At 38.7% G+C, this 24,801-nt stretch overlaps 1 protein-coding gene across 10 annotated transcripts in view; it reads left to right on the top strand.

Moving 5' to 3' along the window:
- PDHX (pyruvate dehydrogenase complex component X) overlaps positions 1-24,801 on the top strand; it is a 72,303-nt gene that overhangs the window by 7,375 nt on the left and 40,127 nt on the right. For 9 of the 10 annotated variants that reach the window (XR_003915418.1, XR_003915420.1, XR_003915419.1 and 6 more), the window contains exons 2-3: positions 8,909-8,989; positions 21,248-21,348. Coding sequence is in view for 7 of the 10 variants with exons in the window: in XM_029957304.1 (XP_029813164.1) it covers positions 8,909-8,989; positions 21,248-21,348 (182 nt within the window). In the remaining 3 variants the exon portion in view is untranslated. Of the gene's footprint in view, positions 1-5,598; positions 5,679-8,908; positions 8,990-21,247; positions 21,349-24,801 lie in introns of those variants that run through there. The other variant, XM_029957303.1, reaches the window with a different exon arrangement.

Below are 24,801 nucleotides of genomic sequence, written 5' to 3'. Positions count from 1 at the left end.
TTGATCCATTCATCAGGTGATGGACATTTAGGCTCTTTCCATGATTTGGCTATTGTAGAAAGTGCTGCTATGAACATTGGGGTACATGTGCCCCTATGCATCAGCGCTTCTGTATCCCTTGGGTAAATCCCTAGCAGTGCTATTGCTGGGTCATAGGGGAGTTCTACTGAAAGTTTTTTGAGGAACCTCCACACTGTTTTCCAGAGTGGCTGTATCAGTTTACATTCCCACCAACAGTGTAGGAGGGTGCCTGTTTTTCCACAACATCACCAGCATCTATGGTCTCTTGATTTGTTCATTTAAGCCACTGACTGGTGTGAGGTGGTATCTCATTGTGGTTTTGATTTGTATTTCCCTGATGATGAGTGATGCTGAGCATCGTTTCATGTGCCCATAGGCCATCTGGATGTCCTCTTTAGGGAGGTGTCTGTTAATGTCTTCTGCCCATTTCTTCACTGGTTTATTCATTTTTTGGGTGTGGAGTTTGGTGAGTTCCTTATAGATTTTGGATACTAGCCTTCTAGGCCTCAGTTTCCTAATCAGAGCATAAGGGAATGCACATAGCTCCCCTGTGAATATGGCTGTACGAATATCTGTTCCAGCCCCTGCTTGCAAGTCTTTAGGGTATATACCCAGACAAGGAGGCCTGGAGAAAATGGTAATCATTGTGTTTAATTTTCTAAAGAATCCTGTTGTTTCCCATAGCAGCTGCACGATTTAACTTTCTCACCAACAGTGCACAAGAATTCCCATTTCTCTACATCTTGCTAACACTTGTTTTCTGGGTTTGTTCATTCATTTGTTTTTTGTTGTTGCTTGTTTTCTGATAATAGCTATAGCAGATTTTTTTTCCCTTTCTTGATCAGCCAGAATCTCAGCTTTCATTGCTCTTTAGTCTTCTTAACAGCATTTTTATCTACTACCCTCTAGTACTTGTGTACATATATTGACTTCCCATTTAAACAGTCATCGTTTTGAGGTCAAGATTCTGGTCTTGTATTGGCTAGGACTAGGATAATGGGAGCTCAGGAGGCATTTACTAAGTGCCCAATTTGCGTCTTAACTTTGGTAGTGAATGTTATGACAGCACCATTGAAGATCAAACATTTGCTAATGATTTTTTTAAAATGTTTATTTATTTTGAGAGGGAGAGAGAGCAAGCGGGGAAAAGAGGCAGAGAAAAGATGAGAGACAATCTCAAGCTGGCTCTGCACTGTCAGCACAGAGCCCAACGGGGGCTCAAAGCCATGAAACATAAGATCATGACCTGAGCAGAGATCAAGAGCCAGACGCTTGACTGACTGAGCCGCCCAGGCGCTCCCACATTTACTGTTGACTTTAATGAGAGTTTGGTTTTCAAACATGCACTACCGTTAAAATAGAGATCAAGAGCTAGTGTACTATAGCTGTGAGAATGAGGCCAGATTAGGTGAAGGAGGGAGTAGAAAGGAAACCTTCGTGTTTAGGCTTGAGATGTGAAAGGAACTGTGGATCCATCTTCCATTGATTGGGGAAGAAATCGTAACGCATGATACGGTGATGCATGTAGCCAGTTCTGGATGTGTGTGGAATCCATGCTCTTACCCATTTCTGTGCTACCTCGCAGTAATAGTTGGCTAATTTTTTTAATGCTTTTTATTTATTTTTGAGAGAGAGAGAGAGAGAGCGAGCGAGCGAGTGAGCGAGCACGAGCAGGGCAGGGTCAGAGAGAGAGGGAGACACAGAATCCAAAGACAGGCTCCAGGCTCTGAGCTAGCGTGTCAGCACAGAGCTCTACCCAGGGCTTGAACCCATGAACTGTGAGATCATGACCTGAGCTGAAGTCAGACACTCAACCGACTGAGCCACCCCGGCACCCCTGGCTAATGTTTTTGAGACTGACGGAGGTTTTGCCAGGCCCTCCTGTGAAGACTTTGCATCTGTTGTTAACCTTATTTAGTCCGTACAAACCAGTTTACAGAAAAGGCAGCTGAGGCACCTGAGGCACAGAAGGAGTAAGTGACTTGTAAGTGGTGGACCTGTACTTTGAACCTAGGCAGTTTGGTTCTGTGCCTGTTCTGTGAATAACTATGGTATACTGCTGCTTGTTAGGATTTTTATAAAGTTAACTATAAACATTTTTTATTAAATAATAAAATATTTACTTTAACGTGGTAATACATGCATATAGTTTAAACAGGCAAGTAGTACTAAGAGGCTTATAACTGCCACAGATCTCTCCCCATCTCTGCCTGCTTCCCCAGTCCTCTTTCTTACATGCAACAACTTTGTTCCAGCATTTTCTCGGCTCCCCATTTCTAAAATATATATGTTCTCTGTGGATGAATGCTGGTCAGTGCCACCCCCGAGGTTTTCCCTCTCTTGTTCCTCCAGTGTAGTTATTTTGTAGTTCTTGGTTAAATCCATATTCAGTGTTTAACTAAACGCAACTTCAGATTTGCTTTTCCTGATAATGTTGCCTCTACATTTTTTTATTCAGTTTTCTCTGTTAACTACTGCTGATTCATCCCACACCATCTAATAGCTTCTCAGCACAACTTGCTCTATTGTCAGTCACACATCAGATAACCTCTTAATTTCTCTGCACCGTTCCTGTATACCCCCACATGTGTAAGTCAATCTTCCATTCTATAGGTCTTCTCTTTTGCCTTCTCCAGAGAAACAGTCTCCACTGTCCCAGGCTTCTGCTGAATGAGGGTGGGGTGTTACACAGCACTGGACTGCAGGAGGGGACCCACATCTCAGGTAGCATTCACCCAAACGCCCACCCCCAGTCCCCAGTTCCAGAGGTCCTGGTACTCACCACCAGTTCCTGGGCCTTTGGGCAATTCTGTTGCGTGAACAGGTGATTATCTCGGCTTTCCCCACTGCGGGCTTAGGATTCAGCTTTCTAGAATCTCTTTGGACAATAATTACTCATCTCTTTCCTTTTCTGCCTCCAGATTTGTGTGCTGTTATTTCTTCTTTTTGCCCTGTCCTTGCGGGTTTTGTCCAGAAATAACAAAAGTACTTTTTTGTTTGTTTTTTATTTTCTTAGTGTTAGACGAGTTTTGGGCATGGAGTGAAATTGGATAAACTTACCAAAGGAAGCTATTAAAATGTAGATTATAAGAAACAAAAGAAATAAAGCGCTCTTGTATACTATCGCCAGCCAGAAAACCACTGTTGCCGTTTCGGAGTGTGTCCTTCCGTCGGCTGTGTGTGTGAGCTGAGCAGGTGGGAACTGGCTTGTGCCACACATACTGTTTGTGGGCTGCCTTTTACCACGGCAGGACCGGTAAATGCCATTTCCACAAACTATTATGCATACATTTTCTGTTGTCCGTTGATATTTTCAAGTTAGTCTTACCCCGGGACTACAACTGAATCACTGTTTGAATAAAGAAGACTTCTATGACCAGCATTTATTTTTGAAAAAATTTGCTTTAGCTGTCTTTTTTCAAAGCTTAGTGTTAATATTGGTTTGTGCCTGCTGTTGATTTTTAAATTACTTGTACTCCATTCCGTTTTACTTCATCCAGCCTGCAGGTGGCACAATTGTTTTATTTTTAACAAATTTTAAAGATTAATTGTATTTAGTGAGCTCTTGCATTGGAAAGAGGTGATTAAATGAGCAACATCTCTTCCTCTTAGAGAAGAAGCAAATTAATGTTAAGAACAGGGAGGCACACTAAGGAAGGATTGAATAATTTACTTCTTCATTTGGTCTGCCTTCACGATTTTTTGTGTATTTGCATTATAGTCCCTGAAATGGACCAGAGCCTGATGCTCAAGCAATATTCATAAGCTGCTAAGTTTTCTTAATTTCTTTAATCAGAGTGATAGAGCTTAGATCTGCTTCATATGAACCACAAAGCAATTTGTTCTGCTTTTATATTTTAACAGTTTGGATATATTGAATTATTATTAGTATTATTTTTTTTTTACAATCTGGAGATCATTTAGAATTGATGTATAGATCATCAATTTAAAGCTTTGATATAATTACTGAAGTATGAATATTTAGTTCTTAGGGTAAAACAAGTTCATTAGGGAACAAGAAGTAGAATTAGATTAGTGTACCTTATTTGAAGTTGAAGACAGAATTATCCTGCAGGAAGCCTGGAAGAGCAGATTTGAAGAAATGTAGGAATTGCTTGGAGAAACTGCTGTAAAATTCAGAGATTGACAGATTGCTTGTATGCCTGATAATGACATGGAATGTGGCAGTATACTAAGCAAAAAAGTTTAATTGTGTCCTTCTATTCAAGAAAACAAAAGATTAGGATAGTTCTAGTGATTTTTGAGACTCCGCTTTTTAAAATCATTATGTTTTAAATATACACTGGAAATGTACATAGTTCTTTTTTTTTTTTTTTTTTAGCTACAGAAAGACTTCACAAGCCATTAGCTATAATTTGTTAGTTTGATAGAAAGGAATAAAATGCTGACACTAGAATGACAACCAGAGAGTTAAACTTTTAACTAAAATTTGGGTGTATTTTTGAGTGCTAATTGAAATAAGTGGTATGACCAGTGGACAATGAAACACATTTCCTTTGTTCTTATTCATAGTTGTGCCCAGTTATTAGGCAATGTAATTGGTTCTCATTTCGTGGCCTCCTCAGTTCGACAGGAGAAAGGTAGAACAGACTGCTTACTGGAATGGAAAGAGAAGCTATATTTAATTTTAATGAAAGTAACAATCTTAGTATAGGCCAAAATTCCAAGAAGTCTAGAAAAGCCCGTATGATCTGAATAGAATTGGCAACAGCCATGAAGGGCAGGTATTAATTATGTGCAGCCTGTCATTCAAAGCTGATATGATTACATACGTACTTCCCCACTGGAAAAAATACATATGGAAGAGGTATGTATAATGTTCCAGTCAAAAGAGGATGCACTAGAATGAAATACGTACCGTTATTCGTAAATTAATGTTTATGTTTTGAAGTGATTTTCTGGCCTGAGAATCTGAGGGTAGATTGGCTGGATTAATCAGGAAATATATTGCACATTTTACTTTCTATAGTAAGCTGGTGTAATCAATCAAGAGATAGTATCAAATTTAAGAGATGTCCAAAATGTCTTTCTTTGTCTTTTGTCACCTTCATTTCAGTGTAAAGATGGTGATCTATTATAGAATTGTTATAGTTTATTGTCATTATTCAGAGAAGCAATTTCAATTCATCCTTGAAGGGTGGCTGTATGAGGAATGATTATGTTCTTTTTATTTTTAAAATATGAAAATTTTTGAGTTCTTGATGTGGTAATTTGGAAAATAATACTTAATAAATATAAAAGTTTCATAATATAGTCCTAATGTCAGGAATAATGGAAATGTGAAGGTCTCATAGGTGAGAGATTATAATAAGAGATAGAATCGTAAAATAAATATGAATCGTAACATGGTAACTAGAACCAAGGTATAAAAACACTGAAGCGAGATTTTGTTTTGGAAGACTTGATTTAGTGTTTGTCATAAATTAGAATCTGGACGTAGAATCACTAAAGTCCATTTATTTTGCTGCTTTGAAATGGAACTCTATTTGCCATAAATTTAATATGTATGTGATTATGAATAATTCTGTCTCATAACACCAGCCTTGAACTTCTTGATGGAAGCAATATATTGGGACTTTTTTTAAAGCTGTGTTTTTCAAGAAGAGGCTGACCTTTTATCATCATGCTACTAGAAGGTAATTTTTTCCAAACCCTCTTTGTCCCTGTGAGCTTAAGAAAATGCTGAGGCTTGGGCTTGCTTAACATTGGGAAGGCAAATGTTTTTATTTGTTTTCTAAATCAAGCCATGAAAAAAATGTAAAAGGCACACACAACATAATGTAGGGAATTAGAAAGCTCATTTTATTGTTTCCAAATGTGGTTAGTTTGTCAAGCCTTGAGCACTGTTTAAGAACTCTTCCAATTAAGCGTAGGCTTGTTAGGGATTCGGGTGTGGAGATGCATCACTAATGTCAAGTTTGCCTGGGTGTGTGGTGCTTTCCCTAAATGCACTTCCCCGAATTCTAATTCACTTCACAATTTAGTTCTCTGGTGTTGTGTAGACAGCAAAGCACTGAGGTTGTACACAGTTGTTTGCATTCTTTTCTACCCATTCAGTCTCTTAATGTGCCTATTTTAGTCCATGAAGACTTATTTCACTAAAGAAAAAATGCAAAGAGTTTTGTAAGCCGTGTTACTGTCATGGTTTGCATTTCAACTAACCCTAGCTTGGAAATGAAATGAAACCGATGCAGTGAAAGTTCTCTCGAGAGACCTAGTGCACGGGAATCGATGGCCTGTGTTCGCCAGTCTCTTCGGAGGTAACTGTGTTTTAACAATACATCCCGTGTTAATAAGAAATGAATGACTTAATAATAAGTTAATTATTAATAACTAATAAAGATTTACCAGGAGTTAGGAAAGTCATTGTGGCTATTTTTACTCCATTATTTTCAAGATATTATGCACTTAATGATTACTTGTTTTCTGCTACATTCAGAATATTCATTGTCGGTCCTAAAAGTGGTTTCTCAATACAGGAATTCTTTAAGCCTAAGGTAGGGAAAGGGCTTGTTGGGATATTTCACTGAAGATATACAAAACGTTCACATGGACTTAAGATGTCTGATTTGCTGTGTTTGAATTTCTGGGTGAAGAGCCAGTGATTAACTGATGATCTATATTTGTAAGGATTATCAATTAATGATGAGAGGTAGTACCATGTGGTAGAGTATAGCCTTGAGATTTAGGTAGTAAGAATTCAAATCCCTTAGTCAGTGTAGTTTGTAGTTTTCTCATTGCTGAAATGGGCATGTTGACTCAGTTTGGTTTGGGCTCATTGTTGGGGTAGTAGTGATAATTCTTTTTTTTTTTTAATTTTTTAATGATTTTTATTTATTTTTGAGAGAGAGAGAGAGAGAGAGAGACAGCATAAACAGGGGAGTGTCAGGGAGAGAGGGAGACACAGAATCCAAAGACAGGCTCCAGGCTCTGAGCTAGCTGTCAGCACAGAGCCTGACGTGGGCCTCAAACCCATGAACCATGAGATCGTGACCTGAGCCCAGGTCGGATGCTTAACTGACCGAGTCACCAGGCGCCCCAATAATTCTACTTTTCTATCCTTCTTAGTTAGAGTTTGGTGCCCATTGAGAGAGAGGCAGAAAAGTCAGATGGGGATCAAAGTAAGTTTTAATGCTGATGGGTTTTTTGTATCGGAAATGTGACTTAGATCTGTGGCCCTCTACAGTTAGGCTTCTCGGAATCACCCCATATTTATACTTTGGGCTTTTGTTTGAGGAGAGTTCATGTTTAGAAAACAAACACACTTACCTAAATTGCTTCCTCACACCCAGTGGGCCCTGATGGCAAGAACAGAGGTAGGCCTGCTCTCTGCCTTTGAAAGGCAGGTGCATTTATGCCTAGCACTGGAATTGCTGAAAGGAAAATGCAAGTTCCCTAAGGCAGGCAGTTCTTAAGAGAAGATGAGGAAGAAGCTGAGGCAGGTATGTGTGCTTGGTAGAGCCAGGACAGGAGCTTCCCTCCAAGTGTTTCAGAGATGGAACTCCTTTACCATGAAGCTGTAGGATCTCTCTGCCTGAAGTCACGGCAAATTATTACTTTGCTTTCCTAAAGGACGTGTTTCACCTCCTTTAACATTAGTGTTCAATTCCCTTGTTTTTAACCCTAAACTATCAATGGGGGAAAAAGGAAGAAGCCCTTTAATTGCCCTTCCTCATTTGAAATATATTACATGTGCTATAGTGTTTTGCTTTTTTTGTGTCAGAGTTGAATAATCTGAGGATAGAATAGGTTCTCTGGAAGGTTTCAGGGAATGTAATTTCTTACCATGGCTTCTGCTAATAGCTGGAATATGCTTTTAACTGTTTTATTAGTATAAACTTTATATGAATTTAATGCACCAGTTGTGTGCTTTTTGAGTGTGGTCCTGGATACTGGGCAACTATTGGAAACGCACATCTGGACAAACAGAGAGTGTGTCCTTTTGGATATCTAAGCAGAAAGTAGCTGTGCTTCACTGAGTGGTGTGCCTTTTGGGATCCCTACTGAAATTGTGGTGGGGAATACAATCAGAGGTCAGTTTAATCCTGGAGGTTTGCTTGCCTGGTCATCTTTGGCAAGGCCAATCTTTCCTTTAACGTTTACCAGCAAGAACCTTTCATTCTTGAATAATGTGGCAGTAGAGGAAAATAAAAAATGCAATCAATTTCTTAAAGTTTAATCTTAATTACTTTGTTGTAGATTATCAGAACCCTAGTTTTTCCTTTTTTTTTTGGTCACTTTACGTGTGTGTGTGTGTGTGTGTGTGTGTGTGTGTGTGTGTGTGTGTGTGTTTTAGCAACAAACATGAAGGAGAAGGAGATGAAACATAAATCAACTTTTTTTTTTTTAAATTTTACAAGCATCTGGTTTGAAAATACACAGAGAGGACTGGGGAACTATGAAAAGTGAATTGAAAGTATTCCACAAAAGAGTTTTGTTGTAAGAAAAATATGAGAATTTTATGTTTCCATGCTATTTACTGGACCTTAATTTGACCCCTTGGGAGTCTTTTAGATTTTGGAATAGTTTTCTTCGCAAATTGAGTTTGATTTTAGTGTATTTGACCTTTTTATTGATGCCTCATGAGATGCATTCTTTTTCTGTGGCTAATCTTTCTTTAAAAAAAATTTTTTTTTAATGTTTATTTTTGAGAGCGAGAGACAGAGCATGAGTGGGAGAGGAGCAGAGACAGAGAGGGAGACACAGAATCTGAAACAGGCTCCAGGCTCTGAGCTGTCAGCACAGATCTCGATGCAGGCCTCCAACTCCAGAATGGCAAGATCATGACCTGAGCCAAAATCATACACTTAACCAACTGAGCCACCCAGGTTCCCCATCTAATCTTTCTTTTTTTTTTTAATTCCAGCTGATCCCATTAAGATACTGATGCCATCGCTGTCTCCCACGATGGAAGAAGGAAACATTGTGAAATGGCTGAAAAAGGAAGGTGAGCGAGTACGCTATTAATGCCTTGTGTTAGTTCATCATTTGGGGTTCTTTTCCAATCAGTTCTATTACACAACACATGAAACAAACCACATCCTATGCTCATTAATCTAAGTTTGTTTCGATAAAGCCTTCCCATGACAGCATTTAATATAGCAGAGGTTTTCTGAGTTCAGCCTGTCATCTTTTCACCAGCAGAGAATGGTAAAATATTTTGAGGCTTTTGTTGTGTTTTAGTCCTTATCCTTAGCTTTTAGTTTCAGCATCATAAATTTGTTAATCCCCTTATGTTAATATGTGGCTTTATGATGATTCTGTGTATGTGCATGTGTGTTTCCTGAAGCTAAGCAAGTTGATTATAAATGTCATTGGCAAGAACAAATAAGTAAGGATAATAAAGAAGGCTCTCAAAAGAAGAGCAGTGCAGAAGGAGTCTAGCCCTGCTAGATAGTAATGTATTGTTATGCCCCTACCATGCAGGGACACAGGGACAATTACTGTGACCAGCATTTGGAGAAGGAGACTTTATTTTTCTGGTGGTGGCTTTCTTTTCCCTTTTTTGCCCCTCTGGCCGCTGCCGTGTGCAGCGTTAGAGTAACCTGGCCCCGTGCGGGTCTTGACTGGGGCCCGCTTCTTTCAGCCCTCTCTGTAGCCAGCTTTCCCTGTGCTTTGCTCAGCCTGCACAACGTTAAAGTTTTGTGGAGGAAAGAGGATGCATCCCCTGTCCCTATTGGACGTTGTTGGAGAAATGGACCAGATGAGTTTCCTGCAGCCATTACTATGCTTCAGCTTGAGAAATTGTGAACCAAGTGTTAAAAACAGAAAGAGGGGAGCAGAATGGATGACATGGCTTGGCATGCTATGTCTGATTGCAGAGACTGGCCCTGGCAAGGACTTCTGGGATGTCTGTGACTCCAAGGGCACAGATGTCATCCAGGCAGATGCTGGTATTGAGTGGTCCAGTGAGTGCTTATAGAATAGCGTGGAAAGAGTTTAGGGGGTAGGCAGGAACTCAGGGTGTGACAGTGATGCTAGGATTCCAGGAGATACAGTCACCCATGGTGTCACTTTTGCCAGTGATGACAGTTCTGGGGATTGGGAAGACAGCTACAAGTATTTACTTCTGAAGCATAGCCAAAGGAGCTTCAGAATTTGAGAGAAGGCCCCAGTTCTTTGAGGGAGACTAGGAGTGCTAGGAAAGGTACGAGGTAGGTTACAGAATAGACCTCACGGCAAGAGCTTGGGACTATGGTTCAGGCCAATACGGAGGCCAAAGGAGGTGTGGTACCGTGAGGCTATCCAGTGACCATGACTGGTCCTGGCTGTGCTAGCTACCACATCTAGTTGGAAGCATTACTTAACTCCTCTCCTTAGTGGAGAATATGTCTGCATTTTGCTATTTCTCCTTTCCCTGTTACGACTAGCATATAACTGGAACACACCTGGCAGCATGGTAAGTGGTTGATTGGTAAGTGCATTAGCAGAGGGGAGAGTAAGCCAAAAAGCAGGCAGTGTGACAGGGATCTAAGAGAGCTTTGCAGATGAAGTGCTGTTTGCCTTGGTCCTTGTAGAATACAAGGGTTTTATTTAAAAAAAAAAAAAAAAAAAGTGAGAAAGGACCTGGGTAATGTAAATGATTTGGCAAAACCTGGGGAGTGAGATATCATGACATGTATTTTGGCAACAACAGGTAGTTCAGGCTGCGTTAAGGGCGCTGTGTGTGTGAGGTCAGATAGGTTATAGGAAGACATCAGTGCTAGTCATAACTTTGTCAGTCTGTGAGGGTCTTCATCCTGAAGCCAAGATATCCACACTTCTGGTTATCTTATAGGAAGCGGTTTCTCTGTGCTTTCTTGCGCCTTGTCAGTAGCATTACACTGAACGGAGCAGGTCCTCACAGCACTCTGGCATCAGCAGCAAACTGTGGGTGATTTAAGTAGCCCTTTTGGCCTGCTCACATTTGAAAAGTGAACCTGAGGACTTTTGGGTTAGTATGACCATCTAAGCAGATGGGGTAAGGCTTCTGCTCGCTACTGGATAGAAAACTATAAAACAAATTTCTTGATGGTAAGTAATGCTTAAATACAAGGAGAGAGAATCATCAAATGCTAGCAGCATCCATAGTGGTGAGTGAGGGTTGAAGCTGTGTGCCCCACTGCCTGAGCTGGAAGAAGAAAGTAAATGAGTGGGAACGAGTGTTTCTGAGTGGGGAGGAGGAAAGAAAGGGAAATCAAGGATTAGGTTTAGGCCTGGATGTGGTCAATTTGAGATGCTTATTAGACATTCAAGCAAAGATGTTGAATAGACAACTGGTTGTAGGATTTGAAGTTCGTGAGTGAAGTCATCAGCATATGGATGGAATTTAATGCCATACAACAACAGACAAATCCCTATGTTTGGCTTGCTACGGAATAAGAATGTCTACTCTTTTGAAAATTTGCTCTCATAGGCCTGTCCTCAGGAGGCTTTGAGGTTCACATGTATCGTACTTGCATTTTCTGGGAACTCACAGGCAGAGGTAAAGTGGTTCTGGGCTGATAGTCTTCCTGGCTTACCTGGCAGAAGCCATTATTCTGGAGAGACACAGCCTCCAGTCCAAGCCATACGAGATACCAGATACTGTCCCACTTAGGAAGAGTTCACAGTCTCACATTTAATGTTAGTCATGGCAGCAGTCTTTTAGGAGCAAGGGTCCTGAGGCATAACAAGTCACAGGACTAGATCTCCAAGGACGTCAGTTAATTGGAATTATTAGACACATGAAAATGTATGTTTGAAATGACTAAACATGTAAGAGAAGGAGTTGAAAATGTGAAAAGAGACACTCTGTAGAAAGTTTAGACAGATTTGAAAAGGACAAACAACTTCTAAGAATGAAAAATACTGTCTCTTAAATTAGAAAAGAAAAACTCAAGGTTGGGTTCAAGTGTGACTGAGCAAAGAATTAGTGAACAGAAGTCTAGCCTGGGAAAAGTAGCTTACATGCAGCTCAGAGACATAAAGCAGTAGAAAATATGAACAAGACGTTGAGATGTGGGGCGTAAGATGAAAATCGTCCAGTAATCTAATAGCAGGGATTCTAGAAGGAGAAAAAAGAACGAATGAGAAAAAGGTAATTGTCAAGGCAAAAGTGGCAGAGAATTTTCTAGAATTTGAGAAGGACATATATCACTAAATGAAAGAGCCAGTGCTTCATGAGGAAGCACTCAGAGCAATTGGCTCTGCACGGCTGCTATCTTTTAAAATAATTATCAGTATCTAAGAAAGTTTCACCTTCATAAATAATGTAATCAATTAGAATCTATTTTTAGGTTTCTTGTTCCTGATGAATTACAGAGCTATGGCTGTTTCCACATTCAGTATGACAGAGTGTTGGTGTCATTACATAATGATTCAGACACAGAACAGCCTTTTAGGGTTATTATAAAGAGATTAAATTTCTTCACATTTTGAGGCAAGTAGATAAGAAGGATTCTTTGGAGCACATTTATCTTTCAGACTTCCAGCTCACTGGCAATCTGATAAGTTACTTACATCCATTAGAATATGGAGAGTATGATTAAGAGCCAGGAGACATATGGTCTCATCATTCTGTTCTTTTTTCCTTTTGAGTCTACAATGTGCCGTTTTCACAGAGGACGAGCCAGGATATACTTTAGGTGCTGGGAGCATTTCCCTGAAGGTTGCTCTTAAAATTGTATTCCGCCAACTGGAGAGAAATGTTTGTTTACTCATAGACTATAAATAATTGAGAGTAATCTTAATCTTTGGTCCAAAGATTCAGTAATTCACTGTCTTCTTTTTTTTTAAGTTCACGTTTATGATTTAATTCTGATCTTTAGAGCATAGCTTATTAACGTTTATGTACTATACACATGTGACTGTATTTCTAAGTATGCTTGGTGCTTGATACACTTATGATAACTTGGTTCAGTCATCCTGTATTAAAAACATATTCATGCACATAACTTGATAGCATTTATTCTAATTAGCTGTGTTTTAAAAAAGATTTATCTTGAGATCTTTTTAATGCATGGTCAGTGTTACTTAAAACAATGAGTTTAGACCTTCAAACATGAAGAGGACTGAATGTTTCTTTCATAGAAAAGAATAGTGTTTTATTTAATTATAAATCTAGTTTATTTTTAAGCAGAGACTAATGATCTGATAACCTTTAATGGATAGTATTTTGGTCTTACAAACCTTTAATGTTTCATGAAAATCTGAGACTAATTCACAACTATTATTACTAATGTCGTGGGGGGGGGCGTGTGTGAAGGGTGTGTGGTGGGTGGGTTTTAAGCTAGGGTAATAAGGGTGCAGTGAAAAGAACTCAGGCCTGAGAATCTCAGTTTGTCCTTTGGGGTTCCCACTCTGCCATGAAATATCTGGGGGCAAGGCAAACTAACTGAAATCTAAGGAGTGTCTCTAGCTTTAGAATTCCATAACTCAATTTCATTTCATTTTGTTGATGTCTTGGAAATATGCAATAGCACATACATTTTTCCCATTATTGTTGATCTAATCAACATTGGCAAAGCAGTTTTATAATGAGTATTAGAGTACTTAATTTTAGTCTGGGATTAAGTAAAGAGTATGCATTGTAAAATTGGTGGAGAAGACATTCGAGCTGTAATTCCACATCTTTTTTACAAGTTTGTTACTTAGAAAAATGTGTTTCAGATAGTTTCAGTTTAATTAACATGGATGTAGCTTACTTTTTCGTCAACTGAAATCAATTCTGTTAGAATAACAAAAGGAAGAAAATATTCTCGTTCCCCCACTTCTGTGAGAACATATTTGAGGGCCTGAAAAACATTGTTTTCTTTCTTGAGGTATTTCAAGCATGAAGTATCTCACCAAACACTGTGGAACAAAACTCGGTTGAGGTAGTAACGTGAAGTACTTACTTAGCCACAGTGTCTGGAACATAGCGTGTGCTCATCAGTGCTGTTTGTTTACTGCTGCTGCTCTTGATCTTACCCTTCGGAGACAGGTGTTTCATGTGGACATTCCTGGGAATTGTGACCGTCTCACATAACTTTCATCTCCCTAAAGCAGAGTATGAAATTCTGAAGTGAAAGGAGTTGATGACTGAAGAGTTATCACTAGGTACCATGGCAGGGTTACATGGGTCTCTGGCTTCTACTGCCCCAGAGCTGTGGTATCTGTTATTTCTGGGGATTTGTATCCATGTTTGCGATGCTAAAATGGAAGACTTTTGGTACATGGATTTCACAAATAGTGTCACCATTTTTTACCAGTATACTACTATTCTAACAGCTTTATTGAGGTCTGATGTACATACCATAGATTTCACCTTTTTTTTTTTAATAATAGTTTATTGTCCAATTACTTTCCATATAACACCCAGTGCTTCTCCCCAGAAGTGCTCCCCACCATGACCATCACCCCCCTCCCTCCCTCCCCCTCCCTCTGCCCCTTCAATCCACGGAGTTCGTTTCCAGTATTCAGTAGTCTCTCATGATTTGTGTCTCTCACTCTCCCCAGCTCCCTTTTCCCCTTCCCCTCCCTATGGTCCTCTGTTAGTACAAACGTATGGTATCTGTCCTTCTCTGCCTCACTTATTTCACTTAGCATGATACCCTCGAGGTCCATCACCTCTTTTAAGTGCAGAGTTCCATGACTTTTACTAAGTAGAAAGACCTGTGTGACATCATCAAAATCCAGTTTCAGACCATTTCTATCTCCCAGAAGATCCCTGGTGCCTGACTGCACCCACTTCTTTCTCCCATCCGTAGGCTGATCTGCTTTCTGGCTCTAAGATTTTACCTTTCCTGGGCATTTCATGTCATAGAATCCTGTAATGTGTTGTCTTTTGTGACTGGTTTCTTCCATTTGGCATGATTTTGAGGCTCATGCATGTTGTAGCCTGTATTAGCAGTTCCTTCCTTTTATTGAACAGCATTCCATTGGCATTCTTTCTTAATTTATTAATATGTCTATTATGTCAGAATTTTAGAACTGGTGGGGGCCCTTTACTAATTACTGGTTTATTTAATAGAATTTTCTGTGGTGATGGAAATGTTCTGTATCTGCACTGTCCCGTACAGTGAGTGGCCCCTAGCCACATGTGTGTTGAGCACTTGAAACGGGCAATGTCATAAAATGTAAGAGGTCAGAAGGATGTAAGGAAGGTTAATTTTGCCCACACATTTCCTTCTCTAACTGCTGTTCATGCCTTTAGCCCTCAGGCAGGACCTCCTCTGTTGGCCTCAGAGCCCAGTTGCCTGGGGTCTTTGGTCATGCAAACGTCTTTCGTGGAAAGGGTTGGCAAACTCTGAGTAAGGGCCGCCGCCTCTGACTTCACACACTGCCGTAAACACTGCTTGGATGGGGTTGGCAAGGCCTGCTTGTTGTACTCTTCAGTCACATTAGGAACTTGTTGAAGCAGGTCTGTCTTATTTTATTATTGTTGTTTACTGTACTGTCTTGTGTGCCATTTACATAGGGGCAACAAGTAAGTATTTGTTGGGTAAACAATTGAATTATTTTGTTACTAAGCAGAGCTGTGATTTTGCTTTAACTCAGCACTAATAAGAGGGTTTTTTCTTTAATGTTCATGGAGGTGTGATTTACTTGGTCTTACAGATAAAAGCTAGCTCTCCCCCACCACTACTACTATATACACCTTTTAAATAAAGACTTTTATTCTTAATTTTTGGCAGGACAGAATTCTTTTGTTAAAGCCACAGCAATGTGTTTAGTTCATAAACATCAGCGTTGTGTTCGATCAAGACTCTATACCCAGAATTTAAAAAGAGAAAAGGGAGCCTCTGTACACTGCAGCCCTCCGCTCCGGCAGCTGCCCATCTGGACAAAGGAACGGACGATGATGCTGGCGTCGGTGCTGGGGAGCGGCCCCCGGGCGGGCCTCTGCTCTGGCCCCTCCTGGGGCCCGCACTCTCGCTCCGGGCCCGCTCCACCTCGGCTGCTGACGTGCGCCACAAGGAGATGGGGCAGGGACACACAGGAGAGCACTGCACAGCCACCGTCTCCTGCACCATGGCTGCAGAGGAGCCGTCTGTCACCTCAGCGTCCGTGATGCTCTGTCCTGGCCTCTAGCCACCTCCTCTAGAGTACGAACTCTTTGTGGACAGAACCATGTCTTGTGTTTCTACCCAGTGCTTAGTATAACGCCTCATATACTGGTGGTTGTTGAATGATCTGTTTGGAATGACAGAGTGTGGGACAGGGGGTGAGAAGGAGTCCTGGTTCTTAACGGTTCTCAATAACACACTAACGTTTTTTTATCTAAACATGTTGTGAAGTGTTATTTGAAGATGCAGTTGAAGAGTTAACCTAACATTTCCAGTTCCGTGATCTTTTTTTTAAGCAGCCACATATTCAGAACAAAACTTTCCTGAGAGTCAGAGAGATTAAGTAGTTTGGTCAAGATTACTCATTAAGTGTCAGAGCTTGGATTCGAACCTGTGTCTGAGTTGGAACAGTACCTTGTAACTACTCTGCTTTGCAGCTTTTCTCAGTTATAGCACTAAATTGTTGATCAGGGCCCAAATTGAAGATACTTCAAATCATCATGGCTTATTATTAGTCTCAAAATACTTTTTTGGCATTTATATTATATTTGATTATTGATAGCTAGAAGCTTAGTTTCATCAAATGAGGGTTAATGTACCCTCATATAATAATATGATGTTTTAAACTTTGCTGTGGTTTCCAGAGAAAGCTCACCACATAATGAATTGATCCTTTTCTGTGTTTCTTTCTATTTTCTCTCTCTTGGCATTCTCATATAGCTAATATATATGTCTATGTTATGTGAATAAGTGTACATATAATTAAAACACCATAAAAAGGAAATAGGCTACCTGAGATGTTACATGTTAGAAGCCTGCAACAAATCAAATATTAGAACAACATGAAATGTAAATGATAGTTTGATGTATACCTTATGATAAGGATTTGTGAATTATCGCAGTTTTTTCCTCAAGTATTTGAATCTCAAACTCATTATGTGTGAAACACTAGCTGGAACCCAGGGTAATGAAGTAGAATGTAAAACACTTAGGTTGTGTCCTGTTCTTACTGTGAAGAAGCTCAGAGTCTGATAAACAGAGGAAAACCTGATTGAAAAAAAAAATTAACAGTAGCAACATAACAATTTATATAATGCAGTCTGATTCATTTCAAATTCATTACAACTGCTGTAGGAATTCAGGCGTAGGAACAAAGTCATCTGGGTTGATCGATGGCTGATCTGTGGTTTTAAAGGAATTTGTGATCGGTGAGCACAAGTAATAACATTGTTTTACTGTTTTCCTATGGGCAGAATTTCTAGATGTCTAGAAGAATTATTTGATTGCCAGGTTGCCTAGTTCAATTGTTTTTTTCCATGGTTACAGCAGAAACATACAAGGGTATGATTTTTTTCCTTTTGAAATCTGTTTTAACTGTGGAAACACCTGTCATTATAAAGAAGCGTGTAAGGTGATATAATCTGCTTTCTCCGTATGACATACAAGGTTCCTTTTTGGTCTGCCTTCTGCTTACCTCACCAGCCTAATCTCTCATTGCTTCTCAGGTACTCTTAGCCAGCTCCTCCCAAGTTTCCTGTTCTCTTTTGCCTCCTGGGCTTTGGGTATGTTGTGCCTTCTTGGATCACTGCCTCTTTACTTGATGTCTTCGCCTCATGTTTTCAGACTCAGATTATATATATATATACACACACACACACACACACATATAAACACACACACATGCACACATACACACATACATAGTATATATAAGATACATAAATAATATACATAATAATGTAAGGTAAATGTAATATATATATATATACATATATATGTATATATATATATATTATTTCCTTTTTTTTTTTTAGAAAGCCTTTCACCTTGCAAAAACTGAATTAGATGCCGCTCCTGAATTTTCCAATAGCATTCTGACTTTAACCTCATCCCCACTGTAACTTCCACTTTAGTTGTCATTAGGTAGTAAGCAAACTTCTTGAGCTCAGAAATCTTAACTGTTCCCCCTTCCTGCCCCCCGACTGCTATATCCTCAGTGCCCTAATGCATTTTCATTAAATATTTATCAAGTAGAAAAATGTCCTTAGGGTTAGGCCAATCACCTTTTAGGTGTTTTATAAATGTCATCTAATAGATGTGTTTATTTCATTAAAATAGTTTGTATTGATGGTTCTGACCTGTTTTAACTAAAGATACTCTAACCATCTATGTGAACATCTTGGAATACAAAGAAGTAGCTTCTCTACAGTGAACTTCCAGAGCATATTCATCTTAGGGTTTTAGATTTTCCTTCATGTTCTTTTGTTGAGTGTGCCTACTAATGCCGCTCCACCAGCTATTTTTGGTTTATGTGTGAGGGTATGTATTTGTATGTTACATGCCTTTCTAGACCTGTATTTTTATCGTGTTTTTGTTTTTAAGTCGGTCTCTTATAAGCCACATTTATCCAGATTTTATTTTACTGTTATTCATTTTGGTAATTTCTGCTTTTAGTAGGTTGTTTAACCCATTTATATTTATTACAATTACTGATATATTTGGACTTATTTCTACAATTTTTGTATTTTTTGTTTTTATTTTTTCTTTTCATGTGTCTGCCTTCAATTGGATGAAGTTTTCATTGAAATTTTCCTCTACTTTTTTGAATGCTGTAGATTATATTTCTGTTTAGTTTTTTGGCATACACTATTAAGTATTTTGGGTACATATTTAATTAAATTTTGCCAATAAAGTCTAGAGTTATTTAGCTTTTATCCCCCCTATTTATGTCAAAATTCTTAGCATGTTTTAACTATCAACTAAACATTCCCTTATCCAGCTTACTGTTTTTTTCAAATTTGAGTTTTACATTTTTTAAACCCTCAGAAATTAGTTTTTAAATGATTAATAGTTACCATTCTATCAATCTCTATAGTAACTTGCTTCCTATAGCCCATGGGTCCCCTCTGTGTCCATTTCTCTTCTTGATGAACTGCATTTTCTAAAAGCTCATTAATATGTGGCCTATATATGTCTAAAGAATCTTTTCCTTTATTCTTGAATGATGGTTTGGCTGCATATACAATTCTATGGTTGTTTCTCAGCTTTTTGAAGATATTACTCCACTGTCTTCTGACCTTTATTACAGCTTCTGAGAAGTGGGCTCTTGGTCATTACACTGAAGTAATCCATTTTTTTTTCTCTGATAGCTTCTATGATTGTTTGTGGGGTGCCTGGGTGGCATTGTTGGTTGAGCGCCTGACTCTTGATTTGGGCTCAGGTCATGATCTCATCATGGAGCTTGCGTAGGATTCTCTCTCCCTCTCTGCCCTTCCCACCCTTCATCTCTCTCTCTCTCTCTCTCTCTCTCTCTCCCTCCCTCTCCCTCCCTCTCTCTCAAAATAAATAAACTTAAAAAAAGATTTTTATTGTGTAGAATTTTACTACAGTGTATCTAATGTGGATTCATGTTTATACAGTTTAATGCTCTTTTTGTTTAATTTTTTTTTAGTGAGGCATAAATTGTATAAAGTATAAGCCTAGTTAATTTTTACATACACGTACACTAGGTTACTTACCTAGTCAAGATTCATAGTATTTCCAGTAAGCTACAAGGCTCCTGGCCCCCTCCTAGTCCCTACATCATAGGCTAAAATTACTCTACGGTCATTCAGAACTCTTTCATGTTGAGGATACATATTTCCTTTCTATTGTAGGATATTCTCAGCAATTATCTTTTCAATATTGCTTCTGCACTCTTCCCTGGGAAAATCCATTAGACAAACATTGCAGCCTCAATCTGTGTCTCTTCTATTTTTAATCTTTTTCTCTCCCTGTATTAAGTTCCAGGTAGTTCCTTAATGCTGCCTTTAATTCATGAGTTCACTTCACTATGTCCCAGTCTAGAATACATCCCATTGATTGTTTCTTTTTATTTCAGTCACTATATTTTTCATTTCCAAGATTTCTAATTAATTCTTTCCTTCCTATATGATATCATTTCTGTACATTGTTTTTTAACTCTTGTTCTTGTATTGGATCTCTTACGTTCATTTATTTGTATTTCAGAACATCTTCAAAATACTTATTTAAAAATCTTTGGCAGGCTACACTAAATGAATTGCATCTGAAATTTTTTTTTCAGTTATTGATTTTGTGGTTTTCTTTCTTAGCATTAAATTTCTTCAAATGTTTTGGAATTTCGTTTTATAATTTACTTTTTAGTGGAAGGCTTTTTGTTTGTGTTGCAAGGTCTTCCCACCCTCCCTTTCCCCACTCCCAGTCTAGGGATTTCACTGTTGATATTGGAGATTATCAGTAAGATGCAGTAATGGAGACAGAGGGTAGCTTGGCTCAGATGCTGGTACTCAGGCAGAGTTTTTGTACCCCACCTTCCTAGACCTGCAGTTCTGATTAAAGCCATAGTCCTAGTCAACATGTCTTTATTGCCCACTTAATCAGCCTCCTGTTAATGAGTAAAGGCACTGATCCAGCCCTGGCTTTGAGGGGAGATTCTGATTTGCATCCCCATCATCAGCAAATCACTCATAGTTCTCTTTACTCCGAAGGAGACCACTGCATTCTCCCCCTAACCATGCCTTCCACTCAACAACACACCTGCTTCTAGATCCAGAAACAGCAAGGCAGGTCCTGCCAACACTTCTGAGTTTCCATACTTTCTGTTGCACAGACATGTTTCTTATTAAACTCAGTTGTGCCTATGACATTGCCTCATTTTGTTTAATATACTTTATTTATTTATGCCAAGTGTTTAATATACTTTATTATTGCCAACAGGGTTTCTGAACTCACCCTACAGTGTTAACCCAGAAGTGCTATTAATTGTAAAACTTTTCTCTTCATGGAATGATAGTCAAAATATACTAAAAAGAAAGGAATGGGTCTGGAATTGATTTGTTTGGAGGAAAATATGCATTTGTTGGGATTGTCTCTAAAATGTAAATTTCATTTTTAACATTTGCTCAGTAATCTTTTGTAATTGTTTTTTATTATAACAAATATAGTTTAGGTCCCTTAGAGAGCTTTTGGAAAATACAGCAAATCATGCATTTATACACATATGCAAACATACACACATACACATGGAGAATTGCTTATAATTCCATAGCCTAGAGCTGGCTACTGAATATTTTGGTATTTATTGTTCATGTTTTATCCACTTCGGCACACTCCAACCCACATGCTAACGTTCATATTAAAAAAACAAACAAACAAACAAACCCAGTCTTGTTTTGTAGGTGAAGCTGTAAGTACTGGAGATGCCTTATGTGAAATAGAGACTGACAAAGCGGTGGTCACCTTAGACTCAAGTGATGATGGCATCTTGGCCAAAATAGTGGTAAGTTTCTATTTTGATTGTCTTCAACAGGATGAAGATCTCTTAAATGGGAAGTTTCTTGACATGAGGACAGCCTTTATTTTTACCACTGTATTTACAGCTTTGTGTTATCTGTATGTACATAATACATTTTTAATTCAGATGTTTAAAATAGTTGAGGCTTCAGGTCTGATAACAACCAGTGATGATCAGACAACATGGAGATATTTCAACCATGACAATGGTCCTCAGTGTTTTGAGTTCCCTAGTAGAGAATGAGAAGCTTTCTGGCCTGAGAAGAGAGAAGCCTCTTAGAGGTGAAATTTGAAGACAAAGAAAGTTAATAGATTACAGCTCAGCACGAACAATTTCCGAGTTTGTAGTCGGTAAAATCAGAAAGAAGGAAAGTTTTACTCTATCACATGAAATCAAGAAATCCTTTCTTCATCTATCCCCAGGACTGTCAAGATTGGATGTGTAAGGTGACCCTCTGTCCAGCTGTTGTTCTCTAGACAAGAATATCTTAAGTTGCCCAGTGTAGATTCTTGTCTGTAGGTTTCATAGCCATACTCAGTGTCCTGGTCCAACTCTTACTCATCCTTACAGTTTGGACATTTTTGTAATCATTTAAAAATATATCTGTATAAAAAGATACGTATGTAGTATATTTCACTTACTCAAATATAGTTGAGTTGCCAGTCTTGTCTGTTGATAGTATATTTTCTGCTCATTAAGCTTTTTAATGAAATACATACTTGTGGGGTTAGCAGAACTGAAGCCATTTCCTTTGAGATCTCAACTTAAATAGATGCAGTAATTTTGAGTATTTTTCTTTGGGCAGTCGTTGCTTTATAACTAATTTAAAATATGGAGGGATGCCTTGACTAATGGTATTACCAGAAGCAGAAGCTATTAGTATAGACATTCAATCAAAATGTCTAGCAATAAAAGAAAGGTTAGTTAACAGAAAAAAATGTGGAATATCATGTAGCCATTAAAATTTTTTTCTAGGAAAAAAAGTAATTTCTTTACATGTTATACATTAATGAAAATTTTTAAATTTTTTTGAGAAAACACTTTTAAAATTGTATATAGGCAGGGGTGCCTGAGTGGCTCAGTCAGTTGAGCGTCTGACTCGGGATCAGGTCATGATCTTGTGCTTCGTGAGTTTGAGCCCAGCCATTGGCCTTTCTGCTGTCAGTGCTGAGCCTGCTTCAGGTCTCCTGTCCTCCTTTCTCTCTGCCCCTCCCCTGCTCCTGCTCTCTCTCTCAAAAACAAATAAAACGTTAAAAATAATGTATATGGGCAGTGATTATAATCTTATAGGACTTAAACAAATTTTTTTAATGTTTATTTTTGAGAGAATGGAAGATAGGATCTGAAGTGGGCTCCGTACTGACATCAGAGAGCCCGACTGTGGGGCTCAATCCCACCAATCTTGAGATCATGATCTGGGCTGAAGTCAGCCACTTAACCAACTGAGCCATCCCCGTGCCCCAGTCTAATAGGACTTTAAAGAAAAATGTGCATAGAAAAGATTAGAATAAAATGTTATAAGAATGTCAGTTGTTTTGGGGGGATGGAACTAAGATCCTCCTACCCCATCTTTTCTATTTTTCTGTATATGTTTAAATTTTCTATAATACATACTTTGTTTTTATAATGAAATATTAGCATTTATGTGAAAGTTAAAATAAAATGCTTAATGCCTGTTTAGGGTCACATGATCTATTCACAGATGGCACATGTCCGTTTCCTCTAGAACGTGTAATAGTATGTTGTAACGGCTAAGAATGTAGGTTTTGGGGGGGACACTGCTGCCTGATCATATAGCTAATACATTCTCCCAGTTACCAGTTATGTAGCAGTTGGCAAATTCTTTAGCCTCTTTGTGTCTTTTTCTTCATAATGAAGTGGAGATCATAGTATCTACATCAGGAGAGTAGCAGAGATTGAGATAATACATATACGCCCATTACAAGACCTGTCACCCGCCAAGTGTCAGTCAATGCAGAGTGCTGTCTTCATTCTTAACACGGTTACTCGCCCAGCTCCTGGTGACCATTAGCTCGGATGTCAGTCTATTTACCTAAGACTTTGTATTGGTTATTTGCGACTGGATGGTTAGTATTCACCTGTGCCTCTCTGGTTTGGTACAGAGATGCTGCACATCTGTAAGTAGTCCATTGTTGATGTGTTTTCAATTCTGAGACACCAGCTCACCTATGGTTGGGAATGAATGTAACACCTTCCTTTGTACATTTTATCCAAAGACTGCACTTTGGAATGTTATGGTCTGTTTAGATGTAGATCCATTTACAGTTTTCCATTCGTGTTTCCTACTAGAAAATCCTTTTCCCTTTTTTCTAGTCATTTATATATTGCTTTTTACATTCTAATTATCAAACTTTATTTACTTATCATGTACATTATTAACACCCCTGTTAAAACACACTGTTGATAATACTTCCTTGGAGGAAATATGAATGGAAAGCTAAAATTTCTATACCTTCATAACAAGGAAAATATAAACACTCATACCGAAAATAGTTTCTAACTGGGGTGCCTGGGTGGCTCAGTCAGTTAAGCGTCCAACTTTGGCTCAGGTCATGATCTCATAGGCTGTGGGTTCGAGCCCTGTGTTGGGCTCTGTGCTGACAGCTCAGAACCTGGAGCCTGCTTTGGATTCTGTGTCTCTCCCTCTCTCTGCCCCTTCTCCGCTCATTTGTTCTCTCTCTCTCTCTCTTTCAAAATAATAAATGAATATAAAAAAATAAAAAATATAGTAATTTATGCAGTGTTCTGAAAAAGGAAAAGATTGCTTGAATTACCATATGTAATAAACCCAGCTACATTTTATTGTGTATGCTTTCGGCAAGCTGCAGTCTTAGACCTAGCTCTGAGCCTTTGACTGTGAAAGTCTTCCAGACTTCCAGAAAGTCTTCCAGAATTTCCCACTTAGCTGCTTTGTAATACATTTCACATTGCTAACAGTGTTATAGGTCAGTAGTGCCTATTCATCTGGCACTTAATGCTCTGAAAAGGTGGGGGGCCCAGGAGGAGATATGATTGATAAGGGCTTTAGCAACACAGATGGCTACTTCCTCAAAGAAAAGATTGTATTATATTTTAGGGCCCTATGGCTTTATTATTATTGCACATGTGTTTTGGCTAATAGGAATACTCATATTTGGATAATAGGAATGGAAGTATGTTCATGTCCTAATGTATACAGTTACCTGGAGAAAAAAAATCGAGGTGATATGACTGGGGATTTTTAGTCTTTCATCCTACTCCACTCTCAGCCCTCCACCCCGCTGCAAGCTACACCTGTGTCTTTCATTGTGGGATAATTCTCATATGAGCACACAAAATAAAATGATTTTGATAAGAATACATATAAGAGATCTCTACTTTCAGAATCAAGGAGTTGAATGATTGATCTTATTAAAAGTCAAGTGGTGACAAAAAGCT

The sequence above is a fragment of the Suricata suricatta genome, chromosome 11 (assembly GCF_006229205.1).
Source record: "Suricata suricatta isolate VVHF042 chromosome 11, meerkat_22Aug2017_6uvM2_HiC, whole genome shotgun sequence".
In the NCBI taxonomy this organism is placed as follows: Eukaryota; Metazoa; Chordata; class Mammalia; order Carnivora; family Herpestidae; genus Suricata; species Suricata suricatta.
This window is presented reverse-complemented; position numbering and strand designations above follow the sequence as displayed.